Raw genomic sequence first — 22965 nt, forward strand, 5'->3', positions numbered from 1 at the left:
AGATTATGTGTGGTCATATGCCTACAAAGTTGCGTGGTGATCGGTGAAACCCTTGAGATGTTATACACCTTTATGTGATGAGCCACGCCCTCCGCAATATTCATTGCCTTATAGAAGCTCAGTTTTAGTAAGTTTTCCAAATTTTGCCAAGAGGGAACTTTAGATATTGGTCCCTAGATTATGTTCACCGAGTTTCATGCAAATCAGTCAAACTTCCTAGGAAGAGATCCATTTTAAGTGTTTTTCAAAACATTCAAAATGGCGGAAAATCTATGTAACTGGATGTTATGGGTTCTTGAGGCAAATTTGTTCCTCATGAGGAGAGGCCCCCAGCAGGACAATGCACCATGCCACACCGCAAAAACTGCCATCGGGTAATGCCATTGCCATGAGGGGGGATACTTGGCTTGGTCTGCAAAGGTGCTTGTAGATGTGGTGCATGTCAATTGGCATCATCATGAATGCCAGGACCAAATGTTTCCCAGGAGAACATTGCATTGTAACAAAATGATCAATGTTATTCACCTTGCCTGTCAGTGGTTTTAATGCTTTGGCTGATTGGTGTATGTTGTACTATTAACTGTTGCACTGAAGTACAGTTTAGAAGTTCTTGTATTTTAACCTACCTTCAGTAATTCCATTTTATACTGATCTACTTCGCAACATATTAGACATAAAATTTCAACTCTTACCACTTAAAAGGGGAACACCATTCTAACATGTTATTTCCATGGCCTGGGATGGTTCAATTAATATTTGTGAACAGGAGCTACTGTCTCAAAGCCAGAAACAAAAGAAGTCTCAAACTTGTGATGTCATTCAGTATAAAGTCTGGAGCTGCTCCACATAGACCAGGGGCCATATTCACAAACATTCTGAGAACACTCTCAGAAAGTTCCTATCTTAGCCTAAACATTTTTAGTAAGGAGTCCTAGCTTAGGAGTGATTTCGGAAAAGTTCTCAGAGCAACTCTGAGCAAGGAAGGGACAGAAACTTTTATCTTAGTGAGGAGGTGTGGTCGACCCCATTGCTAGGTGTGATGCATTCTTATAACAGGTGGACAACCAGTGGAAATGAAATGAACTGCTGACTGAAAGTGTTGTCATTGTTGGTGTGATGACTCTGCTGATGGAAGGTTGAGTCAGACACGAGTCATCACTGCTGCACTGTTGCCTTTTTCCAGTTTTCTATCCTAGTATTGTGATCATTTTATTGTGTGGGTGGAAAAATGTGTGCATATTCCTAATGAGGTCAACCACAAATATTATCTCTGCACAGTCTAATCTGTGGCATTTCATTTACTCACTGTCATCCAGCATTGGGAGAATATTTCTCTGACCTCTTTGTGTTTTTGCCATTTTCTCCTCTGCTTAAGAAACTCTTAAACCTCTTAACAGTTTTTCATCGTAGGAGCTCTTTTAAGGTCTAAGATACTCTGTGAATAACTTTTATCTTTACACGGACCTAGTCTTAATTTTAAGGGGAAATTCTAAGAAAACATCACAATTCTTAGAAATTTCTGAAAATTTTGACTCTAGGAGCAACTCAACTCAACTCTGCAACCCAGGGGTAGGCAACCTGGGGCTCCAGAGTCTCATGTGGCTCTTTATCCTCTCTGCAGTGGCTCCCAATGAGTTTGTCAAAAAAAGGGAATAAATAACTGTTATTTTACAACGTTTCTTCAACTAAAATGTGCATCATATATCTACGAACTGGCGCCTTTTCTTCTAAATTTTGCCAAACCTCAATGGCGGTGGCTCATCTTGAGTCTCCCTAGCTAGGCTAATTATGGATTCGAAATTCAGAAATAGGGAAACAGAGAATTTGATAGTGTGCAGACATATTTGTTTGCTTTCATCGCCGATGGTGCAAAGTTCAAGTAGCAAATAATCGTGAATAGCCCACTGGAGAGGAGCCACCTTGTGGTAAAAGATGAATGCTTATTGGAGCCATTAGTAATGTTGATAGGCTAATTTAGATACCTTTAGATAAGGCTTAAATATGCCTTGCAGCTCCATACTGATTTGTTTTCCATTTTTAGACAAAAATGGCTTTTTTAATACTAAAGGTTGCCTAACCCTGATATAGACAATAAATGGGTGTCTGATTTTGTGGACCCACAGAATGTTTACTCTCTGTTTTGTACCCAAATGTGCTTTATTGTTTTGTAGTGTTCTCAGTTCTGACACAGAAAATGTACCCATAGACTCAGAACATTCCCCTGGGTGCCCTCAGTCTCTTCTACAACGTCTTTCCCAATTCATTGTCTACAGGGTCGTTCCACACTTTATACCCCATGACATCAAAAATTTGAGTTTCAGAACTGTAGATCTGGGATTTGTGAGAGAGTTGTTCATATTTACTGATATTTTTGGATAATAGGAATAACATTTATGAATTTTAAAGATGGGTATAGGTCCCCTTTAATTTATGGATCCATATTGATAACATTAATGCAACGTTGAGTGATGTTTACACAGCAATGAAGGTAATCTAATAATGTAATTAACTTTCCCCCTGAAAAGTTCTACACTGTGGCACTGCCATTTTCACTAAAGTTAAAGATCTGGGTACTTCTTCCAGATCTTCTGCTCACTGACAGTAGCTGTCATACAGTACCCTGACAACAACAGCAAAAACTGTCACTATGCATCCACATGTAAAGTACCATAAATAAAGATCTTTCAAATAAAGGCTTTCTTCATTTATTAATTCATTTATTTAATCTAAATTACATTTCATTGAGAATCAAAATTAAAAGGTTTTCCCCAACACTGACACAATAAAGGGAAGTGTTAGGTAAGTTTGAGCTTCGGCATACTACGACTTTTATTTTGAAAAATGCTCCTCAGACATGCTGCTCCGGCTCTGTTGGCTTGACTCTGGGCTGCAGCTTTGCGCAGTGTGGCCACTTGTGACAGTAAAAAGCTTCAGTTTGCTCTTGGCACTCTGGATTCAATGTGGAAACATGGATGTAATTAAAACTCATTGAAATATAAACACGGATCTGTGATCCTGTCCACAGTGTAGTCCAAAGTGCTTTGCAGCACAGACAGCACCTAGTGAGAAAGGTTTGTGCATGCTGCAGATTTACACTATTTCTGCTAAGTATGTTTTTCCCACAGTATGGATGGTAGTGTGTGTTTGACCATGCAAGTCAATTCAGATATTTTGATTTTTATAGCCAAACTAAAGATTGTATTAATTTAATGTCATACAGCACAACTGTGTGCTCTGATAACGATCTGTGGACATTAATGGTCATCTGCTACTGCTGTGGCAAACAGCTAAAAATATATATTTTTAATTTGAATCACTAACTCCAGCTTTGAAATCCCTCGAGATGAAAATGAACAATGACTTCAGAGCCGGGACTCTCCTCCTTGTCCAGCCCACCAGAATGAGGCGTGACTGCCCTCTGTTGGTTTATGGTGGAGCTTGTCACCCAAAAAGTGTGTATGGAAGTGTACTATCTATCTATCTATCTATCTATCTATCTATCTATCTATCTATCTATCTATCTATCTGTCTGTCTGTCCTATCTATCTATCTATCTATCTATCTATCTATCTATCTATCTATCTATCTGTCTATCTATCTGTCTGTCTGTCTCTGTCTGTCTGTCCTTCTATCTATCTATCTATCTATCTGTCTGTCTGTCTATCTATCTATCTATCTATCTATCTATCTATCTATCTATCTATCTATCTGTCTATCTATCTGTCTGTCTGTCTCTGTCTGTCTGTCCTTCTATCTACCTATCTATCTATCTATCTGTCTGTCTGTCTGTCTATCTATCTATCTATCTATCTATCTGTCTGTCTGTCTGTCTGTCTGTCTGTCTGTCTATCTATCTATCTATCTATCTATCTATCTATCTGGAAGCGTCAGGTAAGTGCTTGACCTTAGATCACCTCCCTTTGTTTGTCTGTAGACAAGTAAAGTAGACAAAGTAAACGAAAAATGTTGACCCATTGAAAACACAGTATGACTGTGTTTAAATATTAAAGGCTGGTTGTCTGAACACAAGTCTGGCTTATAATATTGTTAGACATTTAGAAAACATTTGAAATACTCAGTTTCGTCAAAGTCAAACTTTCAGTTCTAAGAGTTTCTTTTAGGTAAATATAGCTGCAATATACTCCTTCATCTACTTGCCTTCTCTTACTTTTCGCACTAACCTTGATCTTCTCTTTGGGTCCTCAGCTTAAAAAACACATAACTTTGTTATATCACCCAATTTCCTGAGAATTTCTTATGAACATAATTTTGAAATGAAGACACATTTCTGAAGTCCTCTGCAGAAAACAATGCATTACTTCTGTTTGCAGTCTCAGAGACCTTAGCTGTAAAATGTAGTTACGTAAATACAATGGATTTCTGTATGATATTTAATGGTTATTGTTGTTGAAAGTATTTCTTATGCAGCATTACTCTTCTCAAAACCTGAACAGGGGAGACCGGGTGCAGTTGTAACAATGAGATAGTTGGGTAACACTTTACTTGAAGGTATCTACATAAGAGTGGCATGACACTGTCATAACTATGACATGACATGGTCATGAATCTGTCATGAACCTTATGTACATGTCATAAATGTTTATGACTGCTGTCATTAAGTGTAATTCGGTTTTTGTAATGACAAGTTGACATTAAATTTGTTTGGGTTGTCCTGATTATGACAACTTGACATTAACCAGGATGACATTACCAGAAGATGTCTTTGTCATGACAACTTGACATTAACAAGAAATGCACCTCTTTTGTGTTTATGACAAGTTGACATAATGATTGATACAAAGACATCTTCTGGTAATGTCATCCTGGTTAATGTCAAGTTGTCATAATAAGGACATCCCAAACAAATTTAATGTCAACTTGTCATGACAAAGACAACTTCTGGTAATGTCACTTTAATTAATGTCAAGTTGTCATAATCAAGACAACCCAAGTAATGTAAACTCATTACAAAAACCGAATGACACTTAATGACAGCAGTCATAAATGTTTATGACATGTACATAATGTTTATGACAGGTCCATGACCCTGTCATGTCATAGTTATGGCAGTGTCATGCCACCCTTATGTAGATACCTTCAAGTAAAGTGTTACCGATAGTTGTAACAGCACCACTTTCAATATATAACCACTTCCTTCCTGGCCTTGCATATGACATTTCATAATGTGTGAAGAGGTATGCAGGTTTTATTGCCCAAACACTGATGTCAGGTGTGAAAGTATCTTTTTTTTTTTTGTTGAAGTTAGAATTATGTACGACTCTCTGGGTAAAACGTGACGCATTTTACCTTCAGCAAGCTGTTACAGCTCGCTGAACAATGGCTGACGGGCGGGGACAGTTGTTACACCTTTTTAAAAATTGTTAGAACTAACCCTAATGACAACTAAAAAACAGCATGCCAGGAGGGTGGGCGAGATAAACCTATAGGGGTGTGCTGTTAGGTGTAAAGGTCTTTATAGATCCAGTGCTTGTCAATGAAGAGATTAGCTGATCCAGATTTTAAGTGTAATACTAGTCCAGTGTGACATTACTTGTGTAGGTTATTAGTTTTTTGTGTGTGTGAGGGTTTTTTTTTGTTACTACTCAACTCGGTAGCGAGGCAGGTTGTAACAGTAGAACTGCTTGTATATGACATCCATTAACGAATTCTGTTGGAGACGTTAGAGACAAATAAGGGTGTGTCAAAAATTTGAGAGCTCTAACACAAATATTCAGCGAGTTACAGGCGCTGAGACAAGAAGTGTAACAATCATACCTGGTCTCCCCTAAGTCTATCTGGATCTCAAAGCTCTTGTTTATAAGATAGGGAAAGGAGAGTAAATTGACCCTATATAAGTACTACCACCATGTAGGATAACATGATACACACCTCTCTGTCTGTGGATGACTCTTTTGCAAAAAAGGAATATATATATTTGGTGTAAAAACAATCTGTACGGCCATTTTCTTGTATGGTTTTCCCAGTTTGTGGCAAAAGGAAATGTTACCACCACTTCAATACCTTTCCACATATTGGGTTTTGATAAGGTCAGAAGAAAAGAAGACAATAATTTAAATATTGATTGATTCTGCAGTCATTGCATCTATGAGATATATGTAACATGTAGTCTACTCTCAAATTCAAACCATGCTGTCCACACATGATCCAGCCAATGAAAGCCAAAACACAGGATGACCTTTCTGAATTCCCGCATACAGTTTGTGTCACAGAGTGGGCTGTATATTCTTGTCATTTAAAGTCTATATGAAGGGTGTAGGAGCTTATTTATCACAGTTCAGGGCAGATATGTGCCAACATGTTTTGACAGCAGCTTGTTCGGTGGTAGGACTGACAGCTCCCCCATGTGACGTGTGGGCAGGCTGTGGAGGAACGGGGGCGTTTCCGTGCGCTGCTCTTACCTCTCCTGCAAGGTCTCACCTGTCAGGTTCAAACTCCAAAGCTGCACAGGCTTTTTATGACTTAAATCCCAACTGAAAATTTAGAGGAAACAGCACCATGGAGTCTCCGGTTAGGGATTCCCCCTTCAGAGCGGGCTTTCACAGACTGGAGGTCCAGAAAACCACCTGGGACGTCCCGGAGAGGTACACGGCGCTGCGCTCCATCGGCTCCGGAGCTTACGGGACAGTTTGGTGAGTTTACCCGGGGAGAGGGCGCGCGACTTCGTGTACACTGGCGAGAAATGTGCCGCAGAGTTTGTGTCAGTCTCTTCGTTTTTTGTACAGAAAAGTGGAAAGTATTTGGGTGTTTAGTCCAGTAATCCTAATAGCCTGATAATCCTGCATGTTCTGGTTTGTACTTATAAAATACTGGGCATAACATTTTTTTTTAATTAGCCTTATTGTACAGACATTGGATCCCATTGTAGGGTACAGCTGTCTCCTATAGGAATAATAAATGTTGTTATTTCACACATTAAGCCATTTAATATTACAGTCAGCTACCTTCAACATACTTAAATGATTCTTACAGCAGTAACACTGGTAAACATTCTGTTTGATACTGATACTGTTTTGTAACTGTTCTTTTAAGGTGCTTGCCTTTGTTGGTCACTATCAGTATTTAAATGCTTGGCATCACAAACGATTTTCTCTATTTATGTAAGCCTTAAGTCTGCATTCCTTCTCCAGACTTTACTGCATGCAGCTCAAGAGGCCTAGATTACTCTGACATCTGCTAACAGAAGCACTATTGTCTGCCTGAGGCAAGTCAGCAAGTCAATGCAGGTCCTCGATAGGACAAGAATCTCCTCCACCAACACAGAAACACCCACCCTATAGAATCTAACTGATCTCACACACAGTTCTGTCTGACGATAAGCTAAGGACAGGCATGATCTTATTACTGATACTATTATGTTTGGCCAGTGTATAACAGAGGGGACATCAGCCTCAAATTGTTTACTAAATTGAAAGGTTTATTCCAGATATTACTCATGAATAGGTTTCTTTATAAGGACTACATTCATTTTATGAAACATGTACAATTACACGTATTAGAGCACCTCCAAGGTGGAATTTTTTAGCTTACAAACTTCAAAAAGACTTCAAAAATCAAATTAAAATCATTCTTGATGTTCTCGAAAGTCTTGATGGGAAGCAAGAAAGGAAACTATTTTCTGCAGGATTACAGTTGAGCTGAAATAACTGGTCAATCCAGTGCTGGACCTGGCACTTTTGTTGCCTGAGGCAAGGGGGTTGGTGTCCCTCTTCTGGATGGCTCCCACCTACTGTATGTTGCCTACAGGAAGAGCCACCATTGGGTCAATATTAGTCATCCAACAGACAAATAATAATGATTGCACTCGTTTTGGTAATTGATTCATCATTTATGTCATTTAGCAAGAAAAAAGCAAAATAATAGTTATAATATGAGACAAAATAAGCCATCTGCAAACATCACCTTGGGCTACTGGAGCTTGTGATGGGTATTTTGCACTATTTTCCAATGTTTTATAGATGAAACAGTTCATCAGTTCATTACAGTTAATCAAAAAGATATTCTTTGAAAGTAATCATTACTTGAAGCCCTGGATTTTGAGTCAGTTCAGGTGCACACTGATCCTCCCACTGTGTGTCATAATGCCCTATTCCCTGTGTTTTATTCCCACTTAGTTCTGCCATTGACCAGAAGACCAAGGAGAAGGTGGCCATCAAGAAGCTGTATCGTCCTTTCCAGTCGCTCATCCACGCCAAACGGGCCTACAGGGAACTGCGGCTGCTCCGCCACATACAGCATGAGAATGTAGGAACTTGACAAAAAGTGGGCATGGATTGAATTGGGAATGAGCTTTTTAGTAAGAGGGTGGACACAATAACATGAGAAGTGTAATTAATATGATACTTTTCAGTAGAACAGCCTGACAAAGGTACTCTTATTGTTGAGACTGCCTGTTAAACAATGAGTTGTTATCTTGGTGTATTAATTCAGTCCTTCTTCCACCAGGAAGTTCAGTCTAGAGAATGATGATTTTGAGGATAAGCAAGCTTTGTTGACCATTCAACAAGAGCCCATAATCTCATCAGTGCTCACTGACAAGCTGGGAGTGTTGTGTATTGTTGGAACCCTCATGATTCAGTATTTTTGCTGAAAACCTTTGAGGAACTTAGAACACTTACATAACCTACAGAAGTAAGAATTGTACACAGAGCTGAGTATCAGAAACCAACCATGAATTTTTTATTATAAACTCACATACTCTCAAATGTAGAGATTTGGTGGACTTTAAAACTGCACAATTAATATATAAAGTAAGAATGGAAACTGTACACTACACTTAATAACATTTTTTAAATAGATTGTCAAAGGATTTGACAATCTATTTGACAAACAGCCTATAAAACTGAGTTATGAACACTAGTGTGTGTGTATATGATTTTTTTAATTTGGGACTTTGGGTACATAAATTATACATATATTTCTTTTGCTCGTTTCTTTCATTTTCATTATATAAATCTAAAGAGAGCAGTACAAAACAATTTGTAAAAATGGTACTTACATTAAGCTATGTTCGGCTTTAGCCTACATCTTTTCAGGCAGCAAAACGTACTTTGGTTTGTCACTACTTCAAAAGTAATAACTTACTATTGTTACTTTTCTGTGCATTGAGTTTTATAGGTTGGAAAATGACCAAACTAAACTCAACTCAACTAAATTAAACTAAACTAAACTAAACTAAACTAAACTAAAGTGCATTACGCTAAGCTAAGCTAAGCTAAGCTAAGCTAAGCTAAGCTAAGCTAAGACAAGCTAATATAAACTAAGTGAAGCTAACCCAAACTATAAAACTAAGCTAAGCTAAGCAAAGCAGACCTAAACAAAACTAAAAATACTATATGACAAAAGATAACACATGACAAGTTTCGCCAATAGTACAACATGGTATAGACACTTGCAGTTTCCTAAATGGGCGTGGTCGTCTCTACCTCCCCTGCATACCCCCACCTCATTTGGAAGTGTAGTAACCGTTTTGTGGATGGATGAAATCAGATTCAAACCAATACAACACTATATACAATACAAATTTAATCTTTGTTCCATATTTTGCCGCTCGTTGTATCTGCTAGCTTAATGTCTGTTATCAGTTGAGTGTAAGATCATGTCAGTTGTTGCCAGATATCTCAAGAGTTTGTTGCTAAAATAGAGACAGAATTTTCTCCTGATTTGTCAGTCTGAAAAAAATGCCATTTCAGTGTCAGGATGTCTAGAAGGGGTGGGGCTTGTGAAAAATGGGTCCATTATTTACTTAAGTGACAATGGGGCGAAGGGAACAGTCACAAACGTTCACTTCTCCCATTTTAATGAATGGACTCAGGACCGCTACTTGTCTCCTAAAGGGGCAGTGGTGAAACCCATGTGACACAGACAGGAAATAAATCTAAAGCAGTCCATCTCCGGAACTGCCCATTGGTTCGACAGCCATTGGTTCGACATCCCATTGTTCCGACCATATTAAACTCACTGTTCCGAAGTCCATTCCGAAATCATCATGATGCCCTGTGGTTAAGGTCTGGTTAGGTTTAGGCACAAAAACCACTTGGTTAGGGTCAGGAAAAGATCATGGTGTGGGTTAAAATGAAAAAGAAAGTGGCAAACACATAAGCCGTGAGCCTGCTCCGCCTCAAGCCGGTCATGGCGCACCATACGCCCGCCGCGAGCCGTTCAGCACCGCGGACAGTCGGACTAATGGGATGTCGAACCAATGGGCTGTCGAACCAATGACATGGACCCATCCATCTCGGTTTCTCAGAGGTCTCTGACTAAACTAAACCAAAACTAATCTTTGGAGGGCAACCAATTCAATATGTTGTTTAAACAGAAAATCTACGGACGATAATATCAGCACTGGATGTATGAATTTTTTAGAAGCAATCTCCGAGAAAGGCAGTACAGAAACATGACAGCAACGACTATGATACTTAAGAAATTTCAGTAAACTAACTGCACTACATGTGACCTTTTGTCAAATGTGTGCAAGCGTTTCATAGACATGTGTCTTCACAGACATGTTAATGTCTTCACCATGTTTTTCCTTGAAGGTGATCTGCCTCCTTGACGTCTTCACACCAGACTCCACACTGGAAAAATTCCAAACCTTGTGAGTTAGGATTCAGGATCCACATTCTTCTGGTTGTTGTCGCAGCTTGTTGAGACTTTGCATGCATGTGTGTGCATATATGGAAAGTTCAAGCGAGGATGTGTGAGAGCGAGCTGATTCATGTTTGTTTTGGTTGGTTTGTGCAGTTGTGTGTCCTCACCAGAGCAATGAGATCTTGTCATTTACAGTAATTTTACCACTTGATGTCTCTTACGTAACGGTTGATTTTGTCTCTCTGTGCTTTTCTTCTCTGTTCTGCTCTCTATCTCTCTCTAGTTATATGGTAATGCCATTAGTAGCCCAGGATCTGGGCCACATCATGAAGAAGCGGCGATTAAGTGATCGCATCACCACATACCTGTTCTACCAGCTTCTAAGAGGACTCAAGGTAATTGTATAATTTGTTTGCATGATTGTTACACACAGATATGAAATGCCAGCTTCAGAGTAAGAGTTGAGGGTGGCTGAGTTGTCATTCAAAGACAAAGAACAAGAGACAGTTGAAGTGTGTAAACTGTAAATAGTTAAAGTTTCAAGAGTAGGGATACCCAGATTGATCAGTTGCCGATATGTGATGGGAGATCTGTAGTAATGCTTTGTAGTTGCCGGTCCCGGCAAGGAGGTGGGAGGTTCAAAAGTGATTTGCAAATCAGTGACTACTTGGCTTTCCAATGGTACTGTTTTGCTAATACCTCACACCTTACACCAAAAGACTGACTGCCTGCGCATGATGCCCTCTGCAGCTCTAAGAACCCTCTGTATACCACCTGCCCAGCACCAAACAACAGACAAACACAGTTAGAAAGTAGCTGGTGAAGCAGTACGTTCACATCCCAAGTTGTCTGATATTGCAGCTTTGTCAGTGGCCTTTAATGTCTACATATTACGTGCCAGGTATCCTCCTCCATCTGCTGTTGACAATCCAGGATGCGCTACCAACGGCAGGACATTAACAAAAGCACATGGTTTGGTTTAGGCAACAAAAGCACGTGGTGAGGTTTAGAAAACAACATCTTAGTTTGGCATTCGGGAAGCAAACACCAGGCTCCAGGGAGAAGTCCAGGGTTTGTTGGACCCATCCATCACCACTTCTACCCAACATATAGGGATTTTCCAGCTCTTTATATCACGTGATTACTTGTTACATACTGACGCTGTCCGGCCATGTATCATACCGCCGTGAAAGGTGGAAATCACTGATGAAGCGGCAGTATTTGACGACGTGGGAATGAGACGAGCTGGGTGAAAACAGTGGAGCCTGTAGCAGCTAAAGAGTCAGATATTTCCCTCAGGAGTTGGTGGAGACCAAAACAAAGCTTAAAGAGAATGAATATTGGACTTCAAACACGACTCCAAATTAATCTGCTTGATGTGTAATATTAATTGTTTGCCAACTTTTTGCTAACGAGAGGATAATATACTAATGTCATATTTACAGCTTGTTGCATTGTTTCAATAAGGGCTTAAAGTATGTTTAAAAAAATCACATCAGAACTTATTTATTAAGCTGTTTTGGAATCTCTCTTGGCTTTGGGGCTTGTATGAGGCTTGATCAACAACAACAGATTTATTCTGAGCACTGACGAAGGTATGTATTTATTAAGTGCAGGATGCATAATTTTACATTATATTAATTTATAATCAAAGGAAGTACAAGGAGGCAGGTTGGCAGAGCAATGTGGTGACCTCTCATCTTTCATCCTACCCTGCTCTCCCTTTACACAAGGTCAGATGTCTTAACGGCATATCAAGTATAATATATTCAGTTTACAGACTGCTTCACACTTATTTATGCGTCTCCACTTATTGCTAGACAATGTGTAACCAAGATTGCTCAATGGAAACGAAAGCGAAAGCACGTTTAAAACCGGAAAACAAGACTAACTTCTTGGAAATTCCCCTTTGTCTTTGAATTAGGCCTCAAGCTCCTTTGATCCCGAGATGTTTTCCCCTTCTTATCTGTGTGGCTGGAAAATACACAAAACATAGCCCTCACAGCCGGCTGCGGGTAGAGACTTTGTGATGTGCAATGTGTATTTTTAAAATCCACAAGTCAACACCATGCCATTTAGAGAGCCAGAAGCATACAAGTCTGTATGCTCCTACACTTTGTGTATGTGCAGTTTGTCCATTTGTGCTGTTTTATACTATGCTCTTACATCTGTTTTCTTCTTTACAGTATATTCACTCTGCGGGGATCATTCATCGGGTTGGTGTTTGATTTGATTTTTTTTAATACACCACTTACTATAGTCTTTGTCTCACTAATAATCACTGTGTGTTTACTTGAATTGTACACTTGAGGGAATAGATCGAGATTTTGACATTGCACTTACTCACTTTCTTGATGAGAGTTAAGATAAAATACAAAGGCTATACATGGCTTAGCATATATTTTGGGGAAACAGTAACTTCCTGGACTGCCCTCCATCTCACACATAACGTTAACTTTACACTTTGGTTTTGGAGAGATTAAACAAACAAGCATATTTCCCCAGTTTTCTAAGCAATGTGATTGCTCTTTTCAGCAGAGGTGGGACCAAGTTATTGTTTTGCAAGTCACAAGTAAGTCTCGGGTCTTTGCACTCGAGCTCCAAGTCCCAAGTCCTACACTTTGAATTTCGAGTCCTAAACATGACATTATGTGTATTTGAAAGCCAACTCGCTGGAATTTTCAAATGACTTCCAAATGCTAGAGAAGTTTTTTTCTGGATCACAAGGTGAGATATGAGATATGAGCTGAGATATTAATTTGAACTTGGACAAGCTTGCATTGTTAAAGACATCTTGGTGCACCTTGCTCAAATGTGTTATAGATCATGATGTGTCATGAGATCCTGGGGTTGCCTTCCAGAATCTCGATCTGCAATAGAAAGTGTTACAATACAATATCCTACATAACATTTATATATCATGGCATATTTATAGTAAGTATGAAGCTGGAAGTTCACCAAATTGTCCCAAATGTAAAACTCATGTAGGCACTGGGTTACATTGCCTGTGGGAATGCAAAAAAATTCAGTTATTCTAGAGGGCGGTATGCACAAACATCAGTACAGCAACAGGTCAACAGGAGTCAGCAAATCCACTTTCATGTCTGCTTGGACATATCCCTGACTCTCTTTAACAACATTAGGAAGTGGTTTAATCGCTTTTAATGCTGGTGAGGACAGCCATCATGGTGAAATAGGTCAGGGACAACCCTCCTTCTGTTTCTATGTGGCAATCTTTGGTCTCTGAGGTTGTGACTTTGGAAGAAACAAAGGACATTGTATTGATCTTTTCCTGCAGAAGTGGCAGGAACCATTGGAATCACTTGGACTTAGATATAATATAGACTTGGTTTGTAATGCTAATTCTTGAAAAATTTGAATAAAAAAAATACAAAAATTATTAATACATTTACATTTTGTAACTATTTGTTAAAACAAGTTTTTGGAAGTTGATATGTCTGTCATTTTTGACCTGCACATTTTGCATTCTGCAATTCCATTTTTTATGACCGCTACATTATTTTTTGTACACAAACAAAATTGTTTTTTTAGCATGAGTTTTTCCAACTGGCACACAGTACTTTAATGTCAGTTCTTCATGGTTCTCTCCTGAAATTGACTGGATGCTGTCGGATTGGTTCCCACAAAGCTGATCATCTGCAAATTAAGGGAAATTAGTTGATTTGTGGTACACTTTTGAAATAACATACTTTTTAATCTTTTTTTCTTTCAAGTCTAAGCGGAGTCACCGGTGTTAAAGTCCAAGTTGGGATGCAAGTCTCTTTTTTGACTTTGTCAAGTCTAGTCTATAGTCATCAGATTTGTGTCCACACCTCTGCTTTTCAATAATAAGAGTTGTAAGGGATTACATTTTGAAACAATGTTATTACTTTACAGGTACTAGTCCCAGCAATGCTTTGTTACTTATCAGGAACATTTTGGGGTTCGACCTGTTTGCTATCTTTCAGGGAGTTTGAAGGAGGTTTAATATGAATTAACAGTCTCTGTGCGTTCAGTTTACAAACCGGTCTGGAACGTGTTAGAGTTGGTGGGAGGTGGCAAGCCTGTGTCAAAAGAGGAGAAACGTGTCTCCCTGTAACTCCAAGCCTCATATATAACTACATGATGTGTTCCTAGCTGGCTGATAAATGTAGCCTATACATTCAGGAATCACCTGTGTTTTGTTCAGAGGTGGAGGGTGTGTGAACCCTGTGACTAACCTGTGAGGACACAACTCCTGGAGCTTTAATTAGTGAGTGTTAGTGGTGCTGCAATGATGATTTTGTGGCCTTTTGACAGAGCTTGTCTAGCTGGTTCCCCTTGTTTCCACTCTGTATGCCAAGCTAAGCTAACGGGCTGCTGACTGTGGCCTCATATGTACCATACAAAAAAGCGGTATCAGTCTTTTCATCTAACTCTCAGCAAGAAAGCGGTTAAGTGTGTTTTCTAAAATTAACCATTGCTTTACCCATTTCAGAGTATATTAACTTCAAGCCATAATAAGCTTTGTATTACTGAATAAGCTGTTGTGGTTGGATTTTAGGATCTGAAGCCCGGTAACCTTGCTGTAAATGAGAACTGTGAATTAAAGGTAAGTGTAAAAAATATAGCGTAGATGTATATTAAATTGTTCAGGTCAAGATGATGATTGGTTTTGGTTTTATGAATGAAAATATTATACATTTAACTTTTTTATTCATGAAGGAGTCAACAAAAGTGAATTGAAATAGGCAACAGCAAAGGCAACAGAAAAATGAAAAATCACTTAAGGCTATAATGGACATCACGTCAGCTTCCTAATAGTGAACCTAATGGTAACTCTTCTCAGATCCTGGATTTTGGCCTGGCAAGACAGACAGAGAGTGAAATGACTGGTTATGTTGTGACGCGCTGGTACAGAGCACCAGAGGTCATATTCAACTGGATGCACTACAGTCAAACAGGTAATAATATTACCTTCCTTTAATACAAAGAGTCATTTCAGTTTGTTTAAAATATGACAGAAAATTGAAGTATGCTACGACAAAGTATGACATTTTTATTATTAAAATTCTCTCCCTTGCAGTGGATGTGTGGTCAGCTGCCTGTATCCTGGCTGAGATGATTACTGGCCAAGTGCTTTTCCCAGGACATGACAGTATCCTCACACGTTCAGCTCACGGTGTTATAATAAAGCTGTGTATGCTCAGTTATAGGAGCCAGAAATTCATACTTCCCCTGGCATGTTTAGGGTTTAAAATCAACACAGTCTCACATTAATATGTGATATGGACAAGACCTCTTAACAACACATTTAATGGTGGTGGGCATGAAATGTGTTAAAAGTACATGCTGGCAACACACAAAAAAGACCAATGCAATTTCTACTATGAACGGTCAGTTTCTTTGTGAAACGGTCACAGTTTGGTTAGGTTTAGAGAACAAAAAAAAGTACTTGGTTAAGTTTAGGAAAAGATTATGTTTTCGGTTAAAATAAATCAGATGGGGTGTGAACGTTTGTACTTTGCGTTGTTAAATAAAGTACCTATATGTACGTCAGACTCTAGTGACTTACTGCTCAGAGGGAACTAATTCAGCGGCTCCCCTGGCAGCAGCAGTGTCTCTCCCTCTCCTCTCTCACTGTGCGTACACAGGAGTTGGTGTCGTCAATTGATTTTGTCATAAAACTTCGGACATATAAACCTACATAACACTCGCAGCCCGACAAAAAACTACATATATGTGCAATAGTTATGGTAGCATAACAGCCTGTCACAGGTTATAGTGTGATGATTAGAGGAGAAATGGCAGAGCATAAAGGTCCAGAGGCCTTTACTACAAAGCAGGGTTTGAAGTTAGCGAGATAACTTCTGGGTTAACTCTGGGTTTTCAGTACTACGAAGCTGGTTCTCTTTTTACCGGGATCACTTCATTGTTTCAAAGCTCTATTTCCACTGGTTTTGAAACAGAGCTTCTAACAAATGGAAAGATCATTTAGTCAAACCAGATAACGAAAAGATATCTTGGGTAAGTTGAACTGGCTTCGTAATACAGGTGAAAATTTAAAAAAAAGTCAATAATTTAGGATTTGCTAAACGAGAAGGAAATTGCTTGTTGATTTTTCAATAAAGATCCCAGGGTACATTTTTTTGTGATTGGGAGCTGATTAAATTTGTAATTTGTGGTAGATTTTATGTTGTACTATTAATATTGTATACGTAATCTGAACTCACTCTGAGTTGATGTTATTGTTTACAAAACTAAAGACATGAGAGATTATTTTAGTTTTTACTGAATATTTGAAGATAAACTGTTAGGTTGACATGTGAAACTATATCACTTATTTTGTTGCAATTCTACGTTCTTAAATTAATAAGAAAATATTTCTTACTAATTTGTCATATTGTCAAAAATATTGCAAAATACCCTGAAATATCGTAATATTACTTTAGGGCCATATCGCCCACCCCTAGGGTAAAGTAGTGTAACTACATAGACTTCAGGTTTCACACAGGACACAAACCGCAATTTTCTGGTTGAAAGTCCATGTTTGTTTGACACATCCACCACCACCTCTGTTGCCCTGTGAGGAATTTTTCGCTCTTAATACTACTACTAAAAATTTGCGTGTTGACCACAAGCTCCTCATTGACTTTGCATTCATGTCGCCAGCATGTAATTTTAACACGTTTCATACCCATCACTACGTAACCAGTATTGTTAAGACTCTGCGTCCATTTCACATATTTCTATGAGACCCTGCTGTTAAAATACAGAACTTGTTGAAATCACACACATTTTAAACACAAAGGTGAGTTTACTCTTTGGCTCTTGAGGGAGTGCAGCACCCAAAAATGTAATAATTTCCTCAGAATATAAGAAAGTTTGCAATCAACTTGATCGAAAATGCAATAAAACCCAGTAATGTAATTACTTGACCAATAATGTAATAAAATGTCCTGACTGATATTGTAATAATATTACAAAAGAGCTGTAGGTAAAATCACATATCTAACCCCAACCAAAGACACATATTAAAGCTAAATTGCTGTCTCCGTTACTAGATCTCTTGTTAATAATAACAGTCAATAAATATATTTGAACAGTACCACCAAACTCCCCTCTACCAACTTCCTGTTGTTGTTACCCTCCCAGGACTTTTAAGGCAGTTTGGTTGTACTGTTTGTATGTATCTATTTATGTAAGATATTTATTGGTATTTATGGGTCAATATTTCAGTTCATAAACTCCCCTTAACCCATGCAGAAATGTCATAAGCGAGGCAAAGGGGACACTCATCGTCAAGTTAGCTGTGTTCTGCAGCTTTTGTCATCTTCTAATGGCGCCTGATCAAAGATCCACTCCTTGCACAACGACCAGTCAGCATGGGTATGAGCGGTTCATTTCCCATTGATAGGGATTTTAGTTTAATGCATCTTTGCCTGATGATAATGTACTGCTTGCCATCTGTTATAAATTTAAAATTTTGCGTAAAGCCTAGAGCAGGGATTGTCAGCTTGCTTTGCCCAAGGGCCAGTTTTACAATATAACAGGAGTCCAGGGGACACTTAATAAAGAAACATTAATATTTAATATATAAATGATTAGCATGGCCCTCTGTCGGGGGTCTGGAGGATCCTCCCCGGCATTTATTCTTTTGATACACAAGGTCTGTTTTGATGCTTTGTTTTGCTCTCTGGCCCCTTATTTAAACTTGAAGTACAAATGAAAAATGTACCAATTTATTGTCATTATGAATTAAAAAATAGGTATCACAATACCAGGACATATTATTGGTTTAGTCATTACATTAGCTGGTTTTATTACATTTCTTGATCAGGTTTACAAATTTTATAACATTTTCAGTCATTATTTAAGTTGTGGGAAATTATTACATAACTGGGTACTACAAGGAGAATTTTGAAAAATCTCAAAAATCATTTCATCTGAGTTTTCTGGCTCGGGCTTTGTAACGTGCCTTCATTATAAATTGAAGGTGTGGCTTAAAAATTATTTTAGATTAACCAAAAAAGGAGGGTGAAATTAAAGAATGCTATTGGTTGATTTATGTGAAATGTAGAATTTAATGTTTTTGGAGCTTGGTCCATACCAGGGAGCAAAAATCAGGATATCTCGGCCATCTTTGTTGAAGTGCATTCCTACATCACTGGGGTGTCCCTTTAATTAGAAATGCCATTGAAATGAGCCTATTGATCCTTCATGTACCCCTAAAGTTAGATTTTTCTTTCATCCAGTGTTACAAAAATTATTCAAAAAACCCAATTACAAAAATGAAAGGAGAAAAAGCAGCTGCTATATTTTGTAGTAAAGCTATGTCATGTATGCAAAATGAATGGCAACCTGCACCGTCAATGCTTGTGGAGGCTTCCTGAACCCGACTGTTCAGGTATTGATCAGCTGAAGAAGATCCTCCGTCTGACAGGAACACCAGACTCCTCGCTGGTCCAGAAGATGCAAAGTAAAGATGTAAGTTTTGTCTACATGCCTTGTGTTGCTCCCTAACATCAGCACTTTGTAGCTTTCATATTTGGTATTTAGCCAACTTACAGTATAAAGACAGAGTTTATTTCCAAATATAAGTGGAAAATGACGTTGAATTTTTTCCCATACTATTTTTGTCATGTGTTTGTCTGTATTGTAAGCTTATGCTTTGGACTGTGGCCACCCATAACTGTTTTCCAGGCACAGTCTTATGTGCAGGGTCTTCCTCCCCAAAAGAAGAAAAACTTCAGGGAGGTGTTTCTGTCCATGGATAAAAATGGTGAGCTGAACCGTCTTTCCTTGTTGACTTGAAACTCAAATTCATTGCGTTTCTTTTCATTGAAATATATCACAATTTCTTTTGAATTTACCTCTTTGCATGTCCTTGGAACATTTTCTCTACCTCTGTGCCCCGAAAAGTCTTGTATACGAAAGGTTTACCCACCTCGTTATTCCTCGTCACTTGAGTGAATCAGGAGATTTAACTGGAAAATGAGCTTTGAGTCAAAAAGCAGGAAACATGACTTTCATGGCCAAGTAACGGTGAAAAATAAAAATCTGTTTTCTATGATGATGCGTCCAGCTGTAGACCTATTGGAGGGGATGTTAGTGCTGGACCCAGAGACAAGGCTGACAGCTAAGCAGGGACTGTCGCACCCTTTCCTGGCTGAGTATCATGATCCAGAGAGCGAGCCAGACTCTGAACCTTATGACGACTCCTTCGAGAGCCTGGAGCTCGCCGTTGGAGAGTGGAAGAGTAAGTTTTACGATGCAGACAATACCCAGTAAAGTGAAGATCAATACTTGGTGTGAAACTGTCAGGGTTGAATCTGAGAGGTTTCTCACTTAAAATAAATCTACACTGTAACACTTTTTAATGCTGCTTTCCTTTTTTGTATCCAATTAGGTCTCATCCACATGGAGATCATGACCTTCGACCCTGACAACCCCAGACAGACAGCCATGTAGAACGCTGTTATGTTCTGGTGCCTCCCAGTGTTGGGCTATAATACATATACAAACTGTAAAGGTCAACAACACTGCCAAGCTCTTAGAAACAAATACCAAACAGCATCAGAATATTTTTTGAGGCATCTGATATGTCTTACAATTAAAATGCAATTTATTAAAGGGCAGCTGCACTTGGTGTGGTGGCCTGTACGGGTTGTTATTCTGTAATATTTAGACACTAGGTTGACTAGAAGGAGCAGTTGGCCTACACCTAAAATTTTATCCAAAACATGAAACCAATTATTTTTAAAATGATGTCTTCTCTTTTTAAAAAGTACAAAAATGTACTGACAGCGGCATCAAGTGGTGAGGTTGCAGATTGCAATCAAGTGAAACTTCTCCCATGTACCAAGTGTGTAGGAGAACTATGGTGACTGACCCCAAAAGGCAATTGGCGCTATCAAGAGTCAGCATTTGGTTTGCACATTCCATGCTACTGTGAAACCTCACAACCTCTGTAAAAGAGACCAGCTCCGTATGTAGATATAAACGGCTCATTCTAAGGTACCAGAACACAACGATTCATAGTTTCAGGTGATTATAAACTAGTGAAAACTTAGTTATGAATATTATATTCCATATTATATTCCATCTCTGCCAATAGCTGCCCATAAATTCATAAATTGGTCTTGCACCTTCTTCAAAATATTTATTTCATTGCCTACTGTAAAGTAGATGGTAATGAAATGACATACGCTCAAAAATGGGTGTGTGTTTGTTACGTGACTTACATGAAAAAACATAGTAGAAAAATAACACATAAAAAAAGCCTTTGTTACATTTTATCTTACTTTACAAGGACGGTTATTGTTTGTGTCTCATTACCTTCGTCAAGGAGGTTGTGTTTTTCAGTTTAGTTTGTGTGTTTGTCAACAGGATTAAGGAACAACTACTGGCTTGATTCTCATTAAACTCGGTGGCAGGGTGTAGCATGAGCCAGAGAAGAACCCATTAAATTTTGGATCGGATATGAATTTTAGATACACAAATCATTTTTCAGTTTCCTAAAGATTGCAAAATAGGGCATTTGGCCTTGGTGGAGGTCTGCGCTCTCTGAGTGCACTTCTCATTTTGTATGATTCTGTGTAACATACTAAGAGTATGTAAATGGTTTATGGTGCAATGTCACTTTTGGAGTCATTTGGAAAGATGTGGGATTTTATTGTTGATCATTGTTTTTACAGTTGGAACATACTCACTTGTTTTCAAATAAAACATTGTAGAAAATGGCACCTTGTTGGCTATTTTAATGATGTTAGAATGAGTAATTGAATAGAATGAATTAACTGAAAGATGGATACTATAAAATGTAACAGGCACAAAGTGTCATAGAATGATCAACCACTAGAGGGCAGCAGTACATCATAGCAAAGATTCTTTAGGGAGGAGGAAGAAGATGGGTGATGATGGTTCTTGATAGGAAAGTAGGAAAACAGAGTATTTTAGCATATTAAATAATGGTACAATGTAGATGTACAGGATAAAAATACTGTAGGTTCCAAAGACTATTCAGAACATCAACTTGATGTTATTTGCGCATGAGTTTTGTACACTCACCAGCCACTTTATTAGGTACACCTTGCTAGGATGGACCCCCTTTGCCTTCAGAACTGTCTTAATTCTTGGTGGCATAGATTCAACAAGGTGCTGAAACATTCCTCAGAGACTCAGAGGTCCATATTGACATGATAGCATCACACAGTTGCTGCAGATTCACAAAGGTGCTCTATTGGATAGAGATCTGGTGACTGTGGAGGCCATTGGAGTACAGTGACCTCATTGTCATGTTCAAGAAGCCAGTTTGAGATGATTTGAGCTTTGTGACATGGTGCGTTATCCTGCTGGAAGTAGCCATCAGAAGATGGGTNGTAGCCTCAGTTTCCTGTTGTTAGCTGACAGGAGTGGCACCTGGTGTGGTCTTCTGCTACTGTAGCCCATCTGCTTCAAGGTCAGATGTGTTGTTAGTTCAGAGATGGTCTTGTGCAGACCTTGGTTGTAACGAGTGGTAACTTGAGTTACTGTTGCCTTTCTATCATCTTGAATCAGTCCGGCCATTCTCCTCTGACCTTTGGCACCAACAAGGCATTTTCACCCAGAGAACTGCCGCTCACTGGATATTTTCTTTTTGGGACCATCCTCTGTAAACCCTAGAGATGGTTGTGTGTGAAAATCCCAGTAGATCAGCAGTTTCTGAAATACTCAGACCAGCCTGTCTGGCACCAACAACCATGCCACGTTCAAAGTCACTTAAATCACCTTTCTTCCCCATTCTGATGCTCAGTTTGAACTTCAGCAGGTTGTTTTGACCATGTCTACATGCCTAAATTATTGAGTTGTTGCCACGTGATTGGCTGATTAGCTATTTGCGTAACTAAGCAGTTGAACAAGTGTACCTAATAAAGTGGCCAGTGAGTGTATATGAGTGCAGTATTTTAGTATGTGAGATATAAGTTTGCTCCAAATAAGAGATGGCCTCAAAGTGGCCTGGTAATTTTCTTTGGTATTTGTCATAAATATATACAGTGATGATTGTTTGGTAACGTGTAGGACCCTACAATACCAGAGTGACAACACTTCCACTGACTTATGCTGAGGTTAAGCCTCACGCGCCCTCTGGTGGGGCATGAGGGCATTACCTTTCTGACCAGAAAAACCATTCACTTACAGTATGTACAGTGCGCACTTCCTTGTAAAAGGGCCTTGTTTTTACTTTTAGGTGTCTTGGTCATGCTTATAATTTGTTTATTTCAAAATGTAGAGAGTAACATTATGGTAGACAACTGTTTTTGTTTTTTGTTTTTTTACCTGTAAACGGGTCACTGATGCTCCTGTTACAGTAGATTATGGTAGATTATCCTTTTAGGT

The 22965-nt window shown here is 38.8% G+C and overlaps 1 protein-coding gene across 2 annotated transcripts; it reads left to right on the forward strand.

Moving 5' to 3' along the window:
- The first annotated feature begins 6409 nt into the window (after positions 1 to 6409).
- zgc:171775 (STKc_p38 domain-containing protein) lies at positions 6410 to 21329 on the forward strand. 2 transcript variants are annotated; one of them, XM_050066251.1, is made up of 12 exons: positions 6411 to 6650; positions 8133 to 8262; positions 10557 to 10615; positions 10892 to 11003; positions 12795 to 12824; positions 15152 to 15199; positions 15437 to 15551; positions 15674 to 15745; positions 18995 to 19074; positions 19291 to 19369; positions 19673 to 19846; positions 19997 to 21329. In XM_050066251.1, the coding sequence occupies exons 1-12, from the start codon at positions 6517 to 6519 to the stop codon at positions 20056 to 20058; spliced, it is 1095 nt and encodes a 364-aa protein (XP_049922208.1). In that variant the 5' UTR covers positions 6411 to 6516; the 3' UTR covers positions 20059 to 21329. The 2 variants fall into 2 exon arrangements, with proteins under 2 accessions (XP_049922209.1, XP_049922208.1); XM_050066252.1 differs by lacking the exon at positions 19997 to 21329 and having other exon boundaries at positions 6410 to 6650; positions 19251 to 19369; positions 19673 to 19811.
- The last annotated feature ends 1636 nt before the right edge of the window (positions 21330 to 22965 follow it).

Source organism: Epinephelus moara, chromosome 16 (genome assembly GCF_006386435.1).
Source record: "Epinephelus moara isolate mb chromosome 16, YSFRI_EMoa_1.0, whole genome shotgun sequence".
Classification (NCBI taxonomy): Eukaryota; Metazoa; Chordata; class Actinopteri; order Perciformes; family Serranidae; genus Epinephelus; species Epinephelus moara.

Coding starts and splice junctions, on each gene's coding strand:
- zgc:171775 (XM_050066251.1), top strand. CDS start 6,517: ATGGAGTCTCCGGTTAGGGATTCCCCCTTCAGAGCGGGCTTTCACAGA. Junction 8,263..10,556: donor GCCACATACAGCATGAGAAT/GTAGGAACTTGA, acceptor TTTTCCTTGAAG/GTGATCTGCCTCCTTGACGT. Junction 12,825..15,151: donor CTGCGGGGATCATTCATCGG/GTTGGTGTTTGA, acceptor GTTGGATTTTAG/GATCTGAAGCCCGGTAACCT.